Source organism: Castanea sativa, chromosome 12 (assembly GCF_040712315.1).
Source record: "Castanea sativa cultivar Marrone di Chiusa Pesio chromosome 12, ASM4071231v1".
Classification (NCBI taxonomy): Eukaryota; Viridiplantae; Streptophyta; class Magnoliopsida; order Fagales; family Fagaceae; genus Castanea; species Castanea sativa.
In genome coordinates this window covers 41117092-41134862 of record NC_134024.1, presented here as the reverse complement: position 1 = coordinate 41134862, position 17771 = coordinate 41117092, and the positions used below count along the sequence as shown (strand labels likewise).

General features: G+C 35.5%; 1 protein-coding gene across 1 annotated transcript; it reads right to left on the bottom strand.

Annotated features, from left to right (window-relative positions):
- Nucleotides 1-1741: 1741 nt before the first annotated feature.
- Nucleotides 1742-17145, bottom strand: LOC142619571 (CLIP-associated protein). Its single transcript, XM_075792715.1, has 20 exons — nucleotides 16456-17145; nucleotides 16294-16356; nucleotides 14166-14234; nucleotides 13786-13951; nucleotides 12610-12771; nucleotides 10149-10246; nucleotides 9741-9815; nucleotides 9593-9661; nucleotides 9424-9509; nucleotides 9228-9345; nucleotides 8690-8788; nucleotides 7232-7586; nucleotides 5284-7064; nucleotides 5042-5143; nucleotides 4078-4182; nucleotides 3855-3929; nucleotides 3703-3771; nucleotides 3473-3541; nucleotides 3107-3208; nucleotides 1742-2198 (listed from the first exon to the last, which is right to left on the bottom strand). The coding sequence occupies exons 1-20, from the start codon at nucleotides 16945-16947 to the stop codon at nucleotides 2037-2039; spliced, it is 4317 nt and encodes a 1438-aa protein (XP_075648830.1). The 5' UTR covers nucleotides 16948-17145; the 3' UTR covers nucleotides 1742-2036.
- Nucleotides 17146-17771: the final 626 nt, after the last annotated feature.

The window sequence follows — 17771 nt, the reverse complement described above, 5'->3', positions numbered from 1 at the left end:
AAAGGTATTCTATCTAGGAAAGCCACTTTAGAAGCTCAGAAGTAACCCATTCATTTGATTTGTGGGATTTGGCTGAACCACTAGTTATAAATTTATCTCAATTAACTGCCATCTGCAATTAGAGAGAAGTATAGGGGTAATGTTTGGTGGTTGATAGATTAACAGAATTGTGTTTCTTCGTTTCAAAAAAAGTTTCTTATTGATTTTTTTTGTAAAGAATCTAACTCCATAATAAATTTATAAAATGAAAAACCCAAACGATGTTTTTTAAGAATTTAAAAAACCCAAACGCAGGTTCTCTTATTACCTTAACAGGTCGACTGTTTGGGTTAAGGCTAATCTTCTAGGTCGGCCCTATATTCCTGGAATCATTCCAATCGTTAAAAGACCACATAGAAACCCAAAATTCAAATTCATTTGATTTTGAAAATTTGCAGCCAAAATCTCTAAGATGCTAATTTCTATGGAAACAAAAAGAGAATTCAACAAAACATTGTGCGCTAAAAAAGCATCCCACGTGGAGTTCCTGAGATTCTTAAAGAAGCTAATAATCTGTTTTTATTTTTATTTTTCTAAAAAAGGAGAATGAGAAAGAGAAAGAGCATAACAATTTAGTTTAAGAGAAACAAAGAGAGAGAGAGAAAGATTTAGTGACGTGATGAAATCGATGCGAAGCATGGAGAACATCTCCGGAGTGGATTTGAGGCCCTTTGAAGTCATTCACACAATCCTCTGAGATTGAGATTCAACCACATATTTAAGGGAAGATTGGTTTTTTGGTTGTGTGACTAAATGTATGGGAAAGAGAGGAGATTGAAATGGAAATAAGAAGGGTCAAAACTCGGAATAGCAAGAGGTAAAACAAAATGAGTTTGTGTAATTAAGGATATGTTTGGGTTTTGTAAGAGTAAGAGACATACTTGAGAGTTTAAACATTATTTTATAGTCAATTGAAGAGAGAGGAGTGAGGAGGAGTAATAAAAGATGAGGTGTAATAACTTGTAAGCCAAAAAAAAAAAAACTAGATAGCTTAAACAAAAGAGCTAACCATAGAAGGCGCCACTTAGCAGAACCTCATGCTCTGCTACATAAGGTCTCTGCATTTATATATATATATTGATTGATTACAAGCAGTCCACATATAACTTAACTAGGTGAATCTTGAATTTATAAGTAATTTACGAGCAGTCCACATATGACTTAACATTGTAGTGTAAGTGTAGATATGACTAACGTTTTCCTTTTATTAGTTGAAAAAGTTGCTCGAATTTTGTGCGGGTGAGTAAATTCTATGGTTTCCTAGAGGACTTATGTGAGTAATTTCATGGGTTTCAATGTTTGGTTCATTAACCATGTATTAGAGCTTTTATAACTATGGAAGAAATTTAAGTCCTCTTTCAGCTGGGAACTTGGGATACCTCTCCTATTTACGGAAAGAGTGTTTTTCAGTATTTTTAAAGGCTTAGGGATCGTGCGTTTGTTTTACATTTTAAAATAAACAAGGATTGAATTTTTCTCTTATAAAATTATATAAAAATCATAACAAAAATCTGGATTTTAGTTTTTTTTTTTTTCCTGCGTGATATATTGTTGAGTATTGCTGCAAGGCATTTCGCCAGCTACCTTGTGAGATTAGTGTATCATTTTCATTTCCTTCTGAGCCTTGTGTGCGCAGGTATGCACGTGCGTGAATGCCATCAAACAATACAAAATGTGAATGTGTTCAACTTTTACAATAAAGGGAAAAAAAAAAAAAATTTTCCAAAACCTTCCATATAAATGATAATGTTCTAAAAATGTAGATTACAATATTGACACAATAGTACAATTCAATATTTGCTTCCACCAAAAACACTCTACTTCCACAAACCAACCAAACCGGGGGAAAAATGGTAGATAAAAATATATATTAAAAATTAGGCGGAGTGGGGGAGAGAAGAAAACCTGCCTCTGCAATGCATTCACACAATATACAAAATACACAACAATGAATAAGCCAACACCCCATACCAACAACATCCTTCTGACTCAACTGGCTAATCATGATTAGCATCTACTGCAGTGCCTGTCCGAGCCTGTGAGATTCGATTAGCATAAATCGTAACCAACCGCAATTGTGTACTGTTAAGCCCCTCCAAGTAAGGCAAGAATGATTTTCCAAGCATGATATAAATATCCACTAGACAGAAAACAACAGTCTGTACATCCCAAAATTGACATACAGTAACACAAAATTAGAAATAGAACAGATAAGGAGAAGGGTATAGAATTACATCAATATAAACATGTTGAGCACATTATCTGGTCTAATAGTAATCTGAAATCATAGTGTCATATCGTATCATTCATTCCTATCAGTTACATTCCACCAAAAACGGGCAGGAACGGGGGAGGCGTGCAAGCTTCTCATTCTTTCCCATTTTTATCTAATTTGTCATCGCATCTATTAGGTTATTAGGGGGCAACAACAGAAACACATTTCCAAGTTATTTTCTCATTTCTGCGCCAAGTTAATACTTCTCAACAACAATAATTCACCCCCCCCCCCCACCCCCCAAAAAAAAAGAAAAACAAAAACCTGTACAAACAAACTATTATGAAAACAATGTTTTAAGAATAATCTAGTGCGAGGCCAAGACAAGGACAAAACAGATCTTTTAATCCATTACTTTGATCTCAAATCACCTGTCAAAGAATAAAACTGTTTTTATAAAACAAAAAACTCTGTTGTTTAAATTTCAGTAAAGAAATTGGCAAGTGTGGCAGTCTGGTTAGAGAAAAGAAGTGATGAGAAGAGTATGTGAAGTTTATAGCATTTACTCTTACTTGGTAATGTAAAGGAGTGTAGCAAGTATAGAAAAAAAAAATAACAAGGCCAACTGAGGTCATGCAGTGATTAGCTGTACACTGTAATATAAATGTTGTACATCAACACTTCATTTCTCATTCTAGTTAATGGGGATGATTATCAGGCCTAAGTAATTAAATACCAAAGATAAGTTATTAATATTTTTAACTGCATCTGTTCTCTCCACTTCTACCATTAACAAAAAACTGTTTTAGTGCACAGAAACACATTATTAAGTGCGGATTTATAAATTAGTACCTTACGAACATCCGCACTCTGATTTCCAAATGCTTCAAAAAGAGCAGGCAAAAAGGAGGGTAATTGAGCCATCAGTTCCTCCTGCGAGAGCCGGCCCACAAGCTGATAAAAATTGGCTTAAAAATTAGTGTAGATAAAAATAGCATAAGAATTAAAATAGGTAACTTGATTTTTTAATTATAAACAGAGTTTAGGAAGCTTCAGAAAATAGGTCATCCAGATTCCTCATTTAAACATAAAGAGTTCAATATGCTTAAAAAAAATATCCATGACGCTACAATAAGAAGCAACCTCCTACTGAGAGACTAGATTCATGATATTGATAGTTGTTACACCTCAAATGAATGGCTGTTCCAAGAAAGGTACCTTGGTCAAACAGTTTATGCAAGTAACAAGAGTTTTCTCATCTTCAGTAACCAATAAAGGGACAATAACCTGCAGTATCAATAATTGAGAGCATCTTTGTTATATTTTGATAAAGCACAGGGTGAACAAAGCAGACACTCTTTCTCCATATGACTTTTTGGGGTGTGGTGGAGATGGGAAGGGAAGGAGATATTCCTGGAGAGAGAGAGAGAGAGTATTTCGGAACATACACTTAAACATCTGAAAGGATCATACTGAAACAAAACCAGAGTCAAGCAGTGCTCTGCCTCATTTGAAACCTAAATACAAAGTAAAATAGAATTAGATATGGAAAGGGAAAGCAAGTAGACAGCAACTAAGATATTTCAACAGAATAAATAACCTTGGAATCAATATCCTTCGTAACATGAAGCAGCTTCTCAATTACTATCTCAACAGAATCTTCCATTGCATCTTTCTGGAAACATGAAACCACAGAGAGGAAAGGAGAGGAGAGGGGGGTGGAGAAAAATGAAGACAGTTGTTAAGCATGAAATGCCCCTCAGCATAAATAAATATATATATATATATATGGGATGATATACAAAAGTGTATCAAAAACAAACCTGGTTTTTGAGCATTTCAATAATCAATGAAAGCGCAAGTTCCCGAATTAAGGAATCAGAATCATCCAACACCTCAAGTACAACTGTCAATATTTGATTGAAGTACTGCAAATATACCATGAAACCCCATTAGCATACACATGTAGACAAAAAAGTTTTAAAGTAGATTTCATTAACATACACATTACCAAAAATGTTTTGAAGGGATTCATTTATAAACTTACAACCAACTCCTCAACTACACAGCTATTCAAACTTTACTGCTTAGATACACACAGCAGCAACAGGTCAAATTTAATTAATAATTTATATCATTTAAAAAAAAGAATAAAACAAATACAGAACAGAGTCAAGTAATGATGCCACATGTGCTTGGTTGTGTGCCAAAGTCGGAAGGCACTTGACAGTTGACACATTATTTATTTCTCTAATTAACAGATAACAAGTAAACTCCAACAAATATTCCATAATAGTGTATCTAGATTGTATTAATAGAATAATCCTTATTCTATACTTTTCCACTTGTTCACTGCTAATATCATTGAATTCACTGCCCTTGTAAGATGATTTCTGAAGAACACAGTACTCAACAAAGGATGCTTAATGAACTTGGTTGCTCAATTGTGACCAATAAACCAGGTCTTATCAGATGAGTAATACCGAACAGAACACCATAATCATTCCAACACAGAATAAGAGAGCTCAAATGTAAATTAGTTGTATAAAAAAGTGCCTACTGCAATTAAACTAATTTCAAATTTTCAAATACTACTAGGGATTCCAAACAATTTATTAGATCAAGAAAGTGGATTAACTCAACACAGATCAGAAGGTCACATGTTTTTCTTCCACATCACAAGAAAATCTAGCTTTTTCATTCTAGTAACTAATGGGTACATACATTTGCATTTATTAACAGCTGAAGTGCACTATGGTTGCTAGCAAATATGGAAACAGAACATACCTTAGACCAAATAGAGTGATCATTAGCCGTGGAAGCTTCAATTAACTGCTGAAGTGCACCACGCTTACTTGAAGCAGGGCTGTCATTATTCCCATTGCATATCTAAAGAAAAACAAAGGTAAACCCTCTTTGTATAACTATCTTAGAAGTTATGTCCTAAACAATAACGGTGTATAAAGTAAATCTCTCAACATAAATTTGAGAAAAAAACTAATTTAAGCTTCAGATATCACAGAACTCACTAGATGAAGAATTTGAGGAATGCTGGGTCCTGTGTCCGGCATAGCATTAATATTTACAGCTTTTGGTTTATAATGGCTAAGGTCCAACTCAGTTGGAGCTTCATCAACATGGCCCAAGACTTGTGCAACCCCCAAGCGATCCGAGCTCATCAGACCATTGATGTCCAGGCGAGGAGAAGATAAACCTTCCAAGTTCACGCTATTGTCAACATTTTCTAGCTGGGTGGACCAGGAGCCCAAATTCTGACCTGTAGGATTGACCATGTAAGGCAAATCCTTGGTTTTAGAATTAAGGCCCTCAGTATTAGAACCAGTATCAAAATTCTGATACAAGTTCTCCTGAGCTACATCAGAAACTGTTTGGCCAACATTTCCAGAGATCAGTGTTGATTCTTGAGTAGAACTCCACTTCCTCCCACCATCATTGTCAATAGAACCAGCCGAATACCTTCCATAGAAATGACTCTTCTTCGATGCACTAATATATCCTTCTTCAGAAGATGTTCCAACAATATCTAATGGATCATAAGAGGACTTAGGTCGCTGCCGCTCTTTCTTGTTCTGCAAAAAGTTCATTAGGTCCACTTCAATGCGAGGAGTGTACTGTTTTAGGGCTCGTCTCAGGGAATTCTGTTCTTCAACCGATAAACTAAGAATAAAATTCAGAACAGCTGTTGAATCAAAATGGGAGTAAACAGATATAATGCACGTAATAGCTGCTTCCTTAAGCTTGGTATTTTTATCGTGGACCAAAGGAGTCAATTTAGCAAGCCATAACTTAAGAATACCACTATTACCATAGCCTTCAGAACTCATTGCATGCTTGTTAAAGGAACTGATAGAGAACTCAATAACTGCTAATTTGGCCTTTGGTGATCGCTGCTCATCTAGTGAACGGAGCAAAGCTGGTAGAAGAGAATCTGTACTGTAAGTTTTGCTTACAATTTCCAAGGTTGTAGCGCATGCTTGCCTAACTAATTCCTTTGGGTCAATTAAACGTGAGAAAACATGGGGTAAGATTCTTTCTATGTAACTCTCAAATGGCTTTCGACAAGATGGAATAATATCTGCGAGTGTTGAGAGAGCAGCCTGTGCGACTTTATGATGGGGATCATCCAAGTGCTGGAAAAATAACTTCATTACCTTTTCAAAATTCTGGTTTACTTCCTGAATACCTTTTGGGCCTTGTTGCAGCAGAGAACGAAGATAATTGAAAGCAGCAACCCTAGCAGACCAGTCAGAATTTGTACTGAGTCCCTCACTCAGAGCATCATTTAGAGATGCTGGACCATCGGCATAATTTGACATCTCCCCAAGTGACAGCTGGCTTTCATCGAAACTCTTTCTCCTGCCAGCAGACATCCGTCCAGAAACATGCTTTCTCAAAAGCGGCCTCTGAAAATTGGGAATATAACTGTTCTGTGATTCCCTAAAGTTCCCATCTTTGTAAGGTGTATCCACATACTGCCTATCAATGTTGGGGTTCACAAATCGCCTGGCCTCCCTTATGTCATTATTCTCTTCAGAAGACCTCTTAGCTGGGTATGATGAAAATGCTGGCAAAGGCTCAGTTGCCACATTACCCCGATATGAAAATTTCCCAGAATCTTTGGAAGCTTGAATCTGAGTGATGATGTCAGACAAAACTAAGCCACCATTTCTGTTGCTACCTTTAGTGTTACTTGAAGCAGTTGATTCTGCCATTAAAGAGTTTGTAAGATGATTAGAAGCTGGGACAGCAGGAGGGAATGGTGGATCACGAGACGATGGAGGGTCAACTCCTGCACTAGGGGCAATAAGAGAAAAATTTACCATTCACAGGTTGTTCAAAATGTAACAATTTCAAAGGCATTCATCACAGCATCACTGAACGATTTCATGCACTGAAACTCGACAATGAATGTCTGCACTGAAGGAAAAATAATTAATAGGCAAAGTCAGTTGGTACCTAGATCCAAACTAGATGATCGAAGCGTTGAAGAATTATGCTTCTCTGACAGATCCAAACCTCTAAGCATGCTTTCTATTGCACTGACCTTCTGTTTGCTCGCGTGCAAGACACTTTCAAGACTGCGTTCATTACCTTTACCAAGTGACTTTGTTTGTGACAGCAGTCCAACAGAAAGAGATGTCCCTGACTGTAAACTTGAACTTCTGTCCATTGCAACAATAGCAGAAGTTCCATATCCTGCTAGATTTGAGGGAGCAGATGATTGAGAGGTAAATGATGTCAGTGCACCTCTATCACGGACGGAAGGGGAAGCATGTCGCCTGTGTATGCCCCCATCCTCTTCATTTATTATCTGTGGAAAAAAGGATTTAACTCCAACAATGATTTTGAGCAATGAAATGAAACAAACATCTTGGGATGGCTTCTTTAAATTTGTGAGATTTGATGAGGGGAATGGATCCAGAATTTGCTTTCAGCATAATATTTGGAATGGTGATAATATGCTTAAGGAAAAGGATCCTGAGCTATTCCTAATAGCCAGAGACAGGTGCCAGAGTGGTAGATTTAGTGCAATGGATAAACTCATTGGACCCTAGTATTCTTCAAAGCGACTCATGATTGGGAACTAGAACCCTTTTTGATACATACTTTGGGAACTAGAATCAATTAAGCATTTTCTAAATGATTTCTATGCTAGCAAGCTACGGTGGGAGGAGGAAGATAAGATGGTTTGGAACCCTCTGAAAAGACAATGGATTGCAAGTGAAGAGCTAAAGGGAATTATACAAGGGGGAAAAAAATTTCCATGGCAAAGCATATGGAAAGTTTGTGTATCCCCGAGGGTGGCCTTCTTCTTCTCTTGGTGTGCTGCATTAAGGAAAATTTTGAAAACAGATGATCTCAGGAAAAGGGGGATAACTATTATAGATCAATGTTATTCGAAAGAGCCAAAAGGAGTCAGTTATACATCTCTTCCTCCATTGTGATACTGCTCAAGAAATGTGGCCATTAATCTTTTGTTTGTTTGACTTTAGTTGGGTAATGCCTAGCTCCATGATGGATTTACTATTTTGCTGAAAACTAGTAAAGGACTTCAGCAAGAGGGCTAGCAACAAAATAATGAAAGCTATTCCATTATACTTAATGAGGTGCATATGGAAAGAAAGGAACAATATTTATTTTGAGGGAAAGGAGTTAGCTTTGATGAAGCTAAAGTTTTTATATTTTTGAAGGCCCTATGAGTTGACTTCGGCTTCTATTTCTTTCTCTACTTCAAACTTTATAGAGTCTCTGGATAGATGATTCATTTTTTGTATTTTTTTTGTTCTTTTACTTTTGGATCTTCTGTTGTATACTTCCCATGTACTAGGATTGAACCCCTTTTCGCACTTTCTAAATATATATATTAATCATCAAAAATAATATTGAAACATCAAGAGGAAAAGAAACATTTACCCTTTGAATAACAGGATCAAAGGATGAAAATAAGCGGCGAGAACGATCTGGCCAAGTTTTTGCAAACATTCTGTAGCACATTCTTGCAGTTGATCGCACCTGTCAAGTTGAACAAATTAGCATTTTCTCGTCACAGATGCCAGTAATTAATCTGAGAAGCATATTAGTTATTGAACTCAAAGAAGGAGAGGAAGTTGATAATGGTGATGATGAGTTCTTCATCCCAAATTCCCCTTTCTTTTAAAAGAAAAATACTGAAGAGAGAGAGAGCGAGAGGCCCTTCACTGAAAGGAACAAATTAAAACCTCAAATTGGAGGATCAAAATAACTTAAAATGAATGATGATTAGAAACTCAAAGAAGTAGAAAACTAGAAATACGACGACTATAAAAGCACAACCTGTCAGCTTATGCATGGGCAGTTCCAATGTCATGCATGTTAGTTCACAAGCACAAGTATAACCTATCATGCAACAACAGTGTAAAATGCATTTTTAAGTCCAATCACAAAAAATTAAAAGAATTCCATATATAATTACCTCACTCATTGCATCTGCAACACAGCACCTTAAAAGATCTTCATATAGATCTGCCGATCGCTGTATTTCAGGTGCATCAGGCCAATGTTCCAATATCAACAGTGCATATTCACAACACCTTAAGTACAACAAAATATAAATAGTGAGTGAAACAATGACACACTGCTATAAACTATAAAAGAACTGACAGTCATACCTCGCACGAAGTACTGCGTTACGATCATTTTTTGCACAATCTGCTATTCGAGGGAGCACACGGGCTACTTTGCAGTTGCGCAACATCTGGAATGCAAAAAGGATAAGTCAAGGGAAGCACATAGAGAGTGAAGGGGAAAAATGAGAAAGCAAACAAAGGCTAGAATTACCGTTTTAATGCAGTTATCTGCAGACTCTGCAATTACAAGTACAGTGATCACAACTAGCTTGAAAAGGACCTGATTATCATATAATAAAATCATTAAATATTTCAAAATTTAAAGATTTCTATGGTCAAGAAGAAAAGGTAAAACTTACCGGAATGAACATTTCAGCACATCCCTCAAAATCTCCCAACAGCTCCTTCGACAAAAAGCATAATAGATGGCATGCCTAGAAAGAATGAACCAAACAAGAGGGAGGGGAAAAAAGATCAAAAGCTACATACAACTACAAGAATATCAAGAGGGATGGAAAAAACAGATAAATATTTGGGGTTGCAGCAGTGTAATTTATCAGAGACACATTTACATTGTACCCAAATATGACCATATTCCTAGATTCTTCCTTCCAAAACATCACCAAGACTACAGCCAGGGATTAGCAAAGACTTTCCCTTCTTAATGCATATTTAAATCTACACTACAATTTTTTTCCCTACTGTGATTTGAATTACACAAAGGAACTACAACTGGAAGCTGGAAACACAACAAAATGCAAGCACACCTGCTTCACTATGCTAGATCTCCGATCAGATAATTGAGTGCTTAGAGGGCCAACAAGCTGCTTTAAGAGTCCCCGGAAACATGGATAGTCAGTAGCACCTGATAGAAAAAAATGACAATGATAAATATGCCTTGATGTAAATTTGGAATAAATGGTTTGACAAAACTCATATCCAAGCCATGCCAACCAATTGATTGAGAACACACACTCTGAAATAACTTAAGTGTGACAAAAGGGGAAAAGAAAAATAAAAAAGTAGATATAAAAAAGGTTTCTTTTTTTTTCGTAGTATTACAATTTTTTTTTAAATGTTACCTAAGTTACAGTTGGAAAAAGATGAATTGATCTCAAGCCCAACTACCTTTACTTTAAGTAAAATGCACAACTAGTCATATGAGCGAAAACAAAAAAGGAAAATGATGCATCAAAGAGGAATTAAGGAGGGGGAAAAAAAGATCAAAGGTAAAGCTTAGGTAGACAAGAAAGAGTGATCTTAACCTAATGGAACCCCAAAATGAGCCCCTCACTGATTGTCAATATGTGGACGCCAAATTGCAACCAAATTGATGATATGAGTAATGTAAATTCAAGTGTTGTTTAAACTGTCACCACCTTCCCAAATGTAATAAGCATAAAATAGTAGGGTTAATTCACTAATTCATCTCACCAAGGGCAATGGCAAGGACAGGAATATTACCTTCCAGCATTCTTGTTCAATTGATAAACGTAAGCAGGCACACCAAAACGGTCGGTAGATAAGTATTTGGGGTGGGTTTTATCCTATTAGAACATTCAATATCGATTTATTAACATTTTACTAGTCAGAATTCATGTGGGAGGATGTCCCATCCAACTAGATCGATGACCTCTACTTCATAGAAGTCGTGCTCATTCAATGTAAGTTATTTTTTTTTTTTTGGTGAAGTACAATAGAATTTTAACCTATGGGTCCACTCCATGATTGTTCTTTATCATTAGGCCAAGACACCAATTAGTTTTCGGTGTAGGCGGAATTCAAACCCCAAATCTCTTATTCAAGAACAAAAGACTTTATCAATTGAGAGAATTGGAACGCACTTAATGCAAGTATTTTTTTTTTATATGAAACTAATATAACTCAACTCAAGCATATTTAATTCAGTCTTAAATCTTAATTTTAGTTAAAATGAGAACCTTTTTTTTATTTTGATAATTTAATAGTTCCAGTTGAGCTTCAAGCATTCAAGGCCCCTGGCAAAGTGAGATCTTGCACCTTAAGTTAAAAATAATTGACCTTTACTGACAGAAGAATGTAAAAGATTATGCCCATTCCAGTCTCAAAGCATCTGGTCCATCACAAGTATGCTACAAATCAAATTGAATGATCAAATTGAAGCATGGAAGAAAGGGGTATAAATTATAATCAAAAGATTTGGAGTTACACAATGAATGTCATAAACTCCGGTCTGGTTTCACCTATTTGGCAATTAAAGAAGAAATAATTATCTGAAACACTTTCCATTGAAAGGTGCCCTTAGATTGAAATAATTCACCTTTTCAAGTACAATCCTTACAAAATAGGAAACACTATTCAAACCAGAGTTAAAATGTAAAAGGTGAGAAGCAGGAAGAGGTAAACTAGGGCATAGACAACAATGGCACCAAAATAATCACCTGTTTAACATATGCATGCATAGTTTAAAATTGCATACATGTAACATTACAATTATATTATATACTCATGGGAGTGAAAGACACAATGACCAGTAGAAGCCCCACATCTCAAAAAAAAAAATGTTAGAAGAGAAGAACAAAAAAAGGAGGAGGTTGAGAGAGAGGAGGATTGATTGCACAATGGAAGGATGAATTCAGCCAAAAACCTCCTACAGCCTCACTAGTTTGCAATCACCAACCAAAATAACAAAGATGCATAAAAATATTAAGCAATAAAAGAGTAAGCAAGATATAACACCCTAAAAAGACCTATCAAATCAGGCACAGACACTTACACCCCATCTCTAGTTGTTTACGAATAAGCATATACAACAAGCTATGTATAGAGAGCTACACATATTCTATAATTAATAATGCCTCATGTGTTCCATGATCACTAAATCAACCAAAACTGGAACCTCATCAATGTCATCACACAATCTAGTAGTAACGCTGAACTTCATGACCAAAGTAGTATAAAACATGCGTACTCTTGAAACCAGTATTTATTAACACATCATCTCTTTCATTAATCAGTATTTTACAACCAAACCCATCTATTGTACTTGTCCACATTTAGCCAGCTCTTTGGATAATTTCTTATTTTCACTAGCAAAGGCAAGATTCTCTTTTACCAAAACAGCATAAGTATATAAATTCATATCTTAATTTCAAAGTATTACTTTAAAACCATAATCTTCAAACACATGCAGAGACAGGCATGAGCAAAGATGCACAAGCACAGACAGAGACAGGAGCAATAACCAACCTCCAAAAACAAGGGCTTCAACTCTCTGCATCGCAGTAATCCGGACAGACCAATCTTTTTCTGGTACAAGGGTAGAAGCAATCTTCTCAATTTCCCGTATTAGCTCCTTCTCTGAGTATACTTTAATTGGGTCTACGGGTTTCTCAGTAATATCTCCTTCAGCTGTAAAGAAATTGCACCCACTATCAAATGTCACCAAATCTACAGAGAGTGAAAAGACTAAAATGCCAATATTTATAAAATAAAATAAAATTTAAAAAAAAAAAAAAAAAAGCACCCACAACATGAACATCAGACTTAGCACATGTAGTGCTGACAGCATCAATAATTTTTCCGGCAAAACCCATATGTTTCACATATAATTCAAAATGTCACATATAGCAAGAAAAGAACAATAAAAAAAATAAATTTCCACAAAAAATTATATTAAAAGTAAATAAGATAACAATATTCAACAGTTAATCTCTGCCTATAATGTTCCAAGTCTATTACGGAAGTGAAATATTTAACTACTGCATGGAAGAGAAATGCTTTAGGCAGAATTGCCAACTTTGATCAAAAACATAGAACATGCATAAAAATTGAAACAAAGAGCTCCTATTTGCAACTGATAGGTGCCATAAAAAAAATTATTAAAAAGAGAAAAAACTAATGCAAAGTAGTAAGTGTATTACTACATTTTTGCGAATATGATATAGAATCTATTCTAAAGGCCACAATTCCAGTGACATTTAACCTCCAAAATCAACCAAAGTAACCTTGCAATGTTACTATATCAGTTCCCACCTTTCCAAGGCCAAATTTATCTCTTTTCTTTCTTTCTTTCTTTTTAGACAAGGCTAAATTTATCTCACATGCAGTCAAAAGATAAAGATAATTTGAAAATAATCACACTTAGTAGTATTACATAATTTTGAACACAAAAAAGTAAAGAATTCCACAATCTTAAATAAAACAAAACAATGTAACCGCTACTTTCAAAGATGTAGCAAGCTATCCTTGAGACATGATACTTTGAAAATTATGGACTTTTAAGACCGTGATTTGGAAAAGAAAAAATGCAGGGGAAAGAATGTACAAAAGTTGAAGTGTTGGCCAATTATTTTTCAAAAAAAAATAAACACAAGCAAACAAATATCAGAATAGTAATAAAATTTGAGGTCAAAGCTTCCTGACCTCCAAAGAGAGATGTCTCCCTTGAGGAACTCTTGGACTTTGGACTACTTTTCTTGGGGTTAAGGCTTGCAGGTTTACTCTCTCCTGCAGCAAAATTGCCAGTAACTCCATCTGAAGAGCGAATTTGTGGTTCTATCCTCTCTAGCCTGGCATTGATATCTTTCACCTGCAGTTATATATTGCATCAAAAAATAATAAATAAATAAAAAAGAGTAATACCATCCTTTTATGTAGAAATTTTAATATCACCAACCAGTCTATATATAAGCGTTTATTGTTTATGACAATATCTGAAATTTAGGAAGACAAAGTAGCCTACATTTGCAAGATGTAAAAACTATAGGAGAGTGAGACAGGGATGTTATCAGTTAGATATTCACCATGGATGAAGGAAGATTGTGGCGCTGAAGTTCGTCACGGAATTGAGGTCCAGCCTGTGCATACATCTCCTACAAACAAACAAAGAAAAAATATCAGATCAATTTGTTGTCTAGAAGTTCATTTGTCTCCAACAAGCAACTGAGATGACTGATTAAGCAGAACATCTATAAAAGTACTTATGTGAGGTAAGAGTATAGCATAACTAGACCACCCAGTTGCCTAGCAATGGTCCCTTCGGTTACCATAGCATTTGATACACCTAAAATTCCAAAATTCCAATCCTTCAATGCAACATATCAAGTCAAAATATCAATCCCATAAAACTCGTATCACTCCTTCAAAAATATCAATAACAATTGTTTAATGCAACAAATCAGTCCTACATTTAAATAGAATCAACTAAGAAGGTTTCTTTTTTATTTTATCAAAAAAAAAAAAGGTTTCTATTTTTTCAAATATAAGCAAATCATCAAATGAGAAGTTCCAAAGATTGTAAATCACGTCCCAATGTTCATAAATGGCTCAATTTTATACTCTGTTCATCCTGGTCCTATTTAGAACAACCAATTTTTCAGAGAAACATCATTATTGTCTTTTAAATAAAAAGACAAAAATTTCCAAAACTAACTTCGTTAATTTAAACCTTTTTTTTTTTGCTAACATGAGTTTACGGAGCTCTTCGAGCGCCTATTATTCCCCCAAGTATGTATAGTCCCCCCCTCCCACACACACCAAATAATTAATATGAGGAGGTGGCCCTAAGATGCTGACTAGAAGTTTTAATTTAAGGACCCGAGGGAGGACACCTGATTCTTAAAAAACATACAAATCCCAAAAGGCAAGAGATGGACCAAGTAAGACCCCCTAATTGCTATTAGACATAACTAACTAAAATTTTTTTTTTTTTCCAAATACAGAAAAAATCAGAGTACAAAAATCATGAAAAATGCCAAGGACAAGAAAACTCAAAAAGTTAGAGGCAACAAAAGATTGACAGAATCCTAAGTTCCTAACCAATTTCTAAGAACCCAAATAGCTCTTCTATTAGTTTTCCACATACACACCCAATCTCCTTATTGTAGCCCACTCTCCAAGCAGGGGGTGAAGAATACGAAATCTGAGATCAAGATGGTTTAAGCAATGCTTCTATGTAATGGCTAAGGATTCAATTGACATAAATAGCACATACATGGTTATATGGCTTCTCTTGCATCTAACAATACTTTCAAAAATAATAATAATAAAATAGCACATACATGGTTATATTAAACTAGTGTTGAAGTAGGAGGGTGTTATTAAAAAAATTAAAATCAGGGGTGTAATTAAAAAGCGGTAATTTTTGAAGGGGAGTACATAGATTTAGCCCTTCTCTTTTTCAAGTGTAAAGCGTAAATATGATGTAGATGGAGATGGAGAGTTCCTATATGAGTTGGAGTAGCAGGAGCACGTTTATGATCTTTATCCCTGCCAATGAGCTCTAGCTCAAATGGCACGAAAGGTATACTGCGGCCACAGATTCAAGAACTAAAGTGCTTAGTGCACATACATAATTTACCAATCAAAAATATAAAAAAAATTATATCCCATAGCGACAACATATTCAGTAGATCTCCTATCCCCTCATAGAAAATTGGTCACAAAAGACATGAAAAACTTGAAAATTGATGGTAATAATCCTCCAACCATCTTGAGACACTTTTAAGTTGCATAGGGTATTCATAGACTCATACCAAATCTTCATTCTTCACACAATTAAATTATCGGTTAAGGACAAACTACAAAATCCAACATTCACTAATAGCAAGCTTCAAAATCATTGCTACTTCCATATTACTTAATCCCTTAACACACTTCCTTCGTCCAATCTTCCATCACCAAAAAAAAAATGTCAAGCAAAATGTCTCAGAACAAAATCAAGGTATCCTATTTTTAAAAAAAAAATCATAGCAATCCTGAATTCATTTGTGCATTGAAAAAATCAAAAAAAAAAATTAACAAATCAAGTATTGAACTTGGCTGATCTTTAAAGTAAAGTAATATACTAAAAAAAATTTATAAAATTATAAAAATAAAATAAAATAAATGAAGTAGTGGATGTAGCTGATCTTCAATATAACATAAACCAACCTCAATGCACAAAATAGCGGCTTCTCTAACACCAGGATTGGAATCAGACAGCATATGCAAAATCTGAAAATGAAAAAAACAAAAAAAAAATCTATAATTAATTAAAAACAAAATCGCGCTCTTCAAATTGTTGAAAACTGAACAATTATATGATGAAGTTACCGGAGGGAGAATAACGCGCTGAAGAGGGAGCTCGGTGGAGGCGAAAAGCGCGATAGCCGAAGTGACAGTGCGAGCGAACTCTTCTCTCACTCTCCAGCTCTTGTGGCTCCAAGCATAAGACCCCGCTCGCTCGACGATTATGGTCGGAGAAGAGACCTGCATGAGCGTGAGGAGGAACCGCCGGGCGGCGTCGCGGACGGGCTGTTTGGCGTCGCCGAGGCGCTCGACGACGGAGGGGACGAGGGCGGTGTTGAAGTGGAGCTTGAAGTGGTCGCCGGAGAGGACGGCGGCGGAGTCGAGAGCTTGGAGCGCGCCTTGGGAGACTCTGAAGTTGTTGTCCTTGAGGAGATCTAAGCAGCAGTCGACTAGAGCAGTTACTTCCGAAGACGTTAGGGTTTTTCTAGAACTTTCTAGAACCGAGTGGAGGCGCTCCACTCCGGCCATTCTCTCCTTCGTGTCTTTCGCACGTGCGAGCTCTAACGCTTCCTCCATTTGGATCTGCTGTGTTTTAGGGTCAGATCTGGACGTGGTTGTTTATAAATCGAGAGTGTTGGTGAGGGAGTGAGAAAGCAATGTGGATGTAGAGAGAGAGTTAGAGAGTGGAGGAGTTTGCCGCTAAATTAAGCGGAGAGAGAGAGAGAGAGAGAGAGAGTGAGAGTGAAGGTTGTTGTTGTTGTTGTTGCTTTACTGAGATTGACGGGGAAGAAGATGATGAGACTAATGTGGTTGGGGGCGGTGGTTGTGCAATTTGACACTCGTTTCTGTTTAATTTACCCAATATACCACTGTGTCTCTCTGTCTGTTTTGGCTTTTTTTTATTTTTTTATTTATTTCGAAATTTGAGGTTGTTTATTAAAACTCAATTGTTTAGAAAAGGAGTATTTATTTATGGCTTGGGTTTGGTAAAGTTACACCTGTAATTCTAAGCATGCGAATTCATACTATTGCTCAATTCAAATTTTAAAAATTTTATCGTTGAATTATGTGTATGTTTTTAAGGTGCATACAAATTTTTATGCTAATTAAATGCTATAAACTAAATTTTTTGCATTATTTTAAAATATAAAACTTGAATTTAAATAGTAATTAATGGCATGGTTGTTGATCTTTAATCACTTTAAAATTTTGCAATTATGAAAAATATACAAAAATAATATAAACCAATAATGGATTAGTCAAAATGTGTATCCAATTAAAAAATAATAATCTATGTATATACATGGATATACTTAAAAAAACATATATTAAAATAAATAATATAATTCTTACGTATATAATTTTTAAATATTATTAATAGTAATTCTTATATTTTTTTA

Excerpts from the sequence above, each read along its gene's own strand:
- LOC142619571 (XM_075792715.1), bottom strand. The coding sequence starts at position 16,947 with ATGGAGGAAGCGTTAGAGCTCGCACGTGCGAAAGACACGAAGGAGAGA. Across the intron at positions 16,357-16,455 it reads AGCGCGTTATTCTCCCTCCG|ATTTTGCATATGCTGTCTGA; the intron begins GTAACTTCATCA and ends TTTCATTTTCAG. Across the intron at positions 3,930-4,077 it reads TTGAAATGCTCAAAAACCAG|AAAGATGCAATGGAAGATTC; the intron begins GTTTGTTTTTGA and ends TCATGTTTCCAG.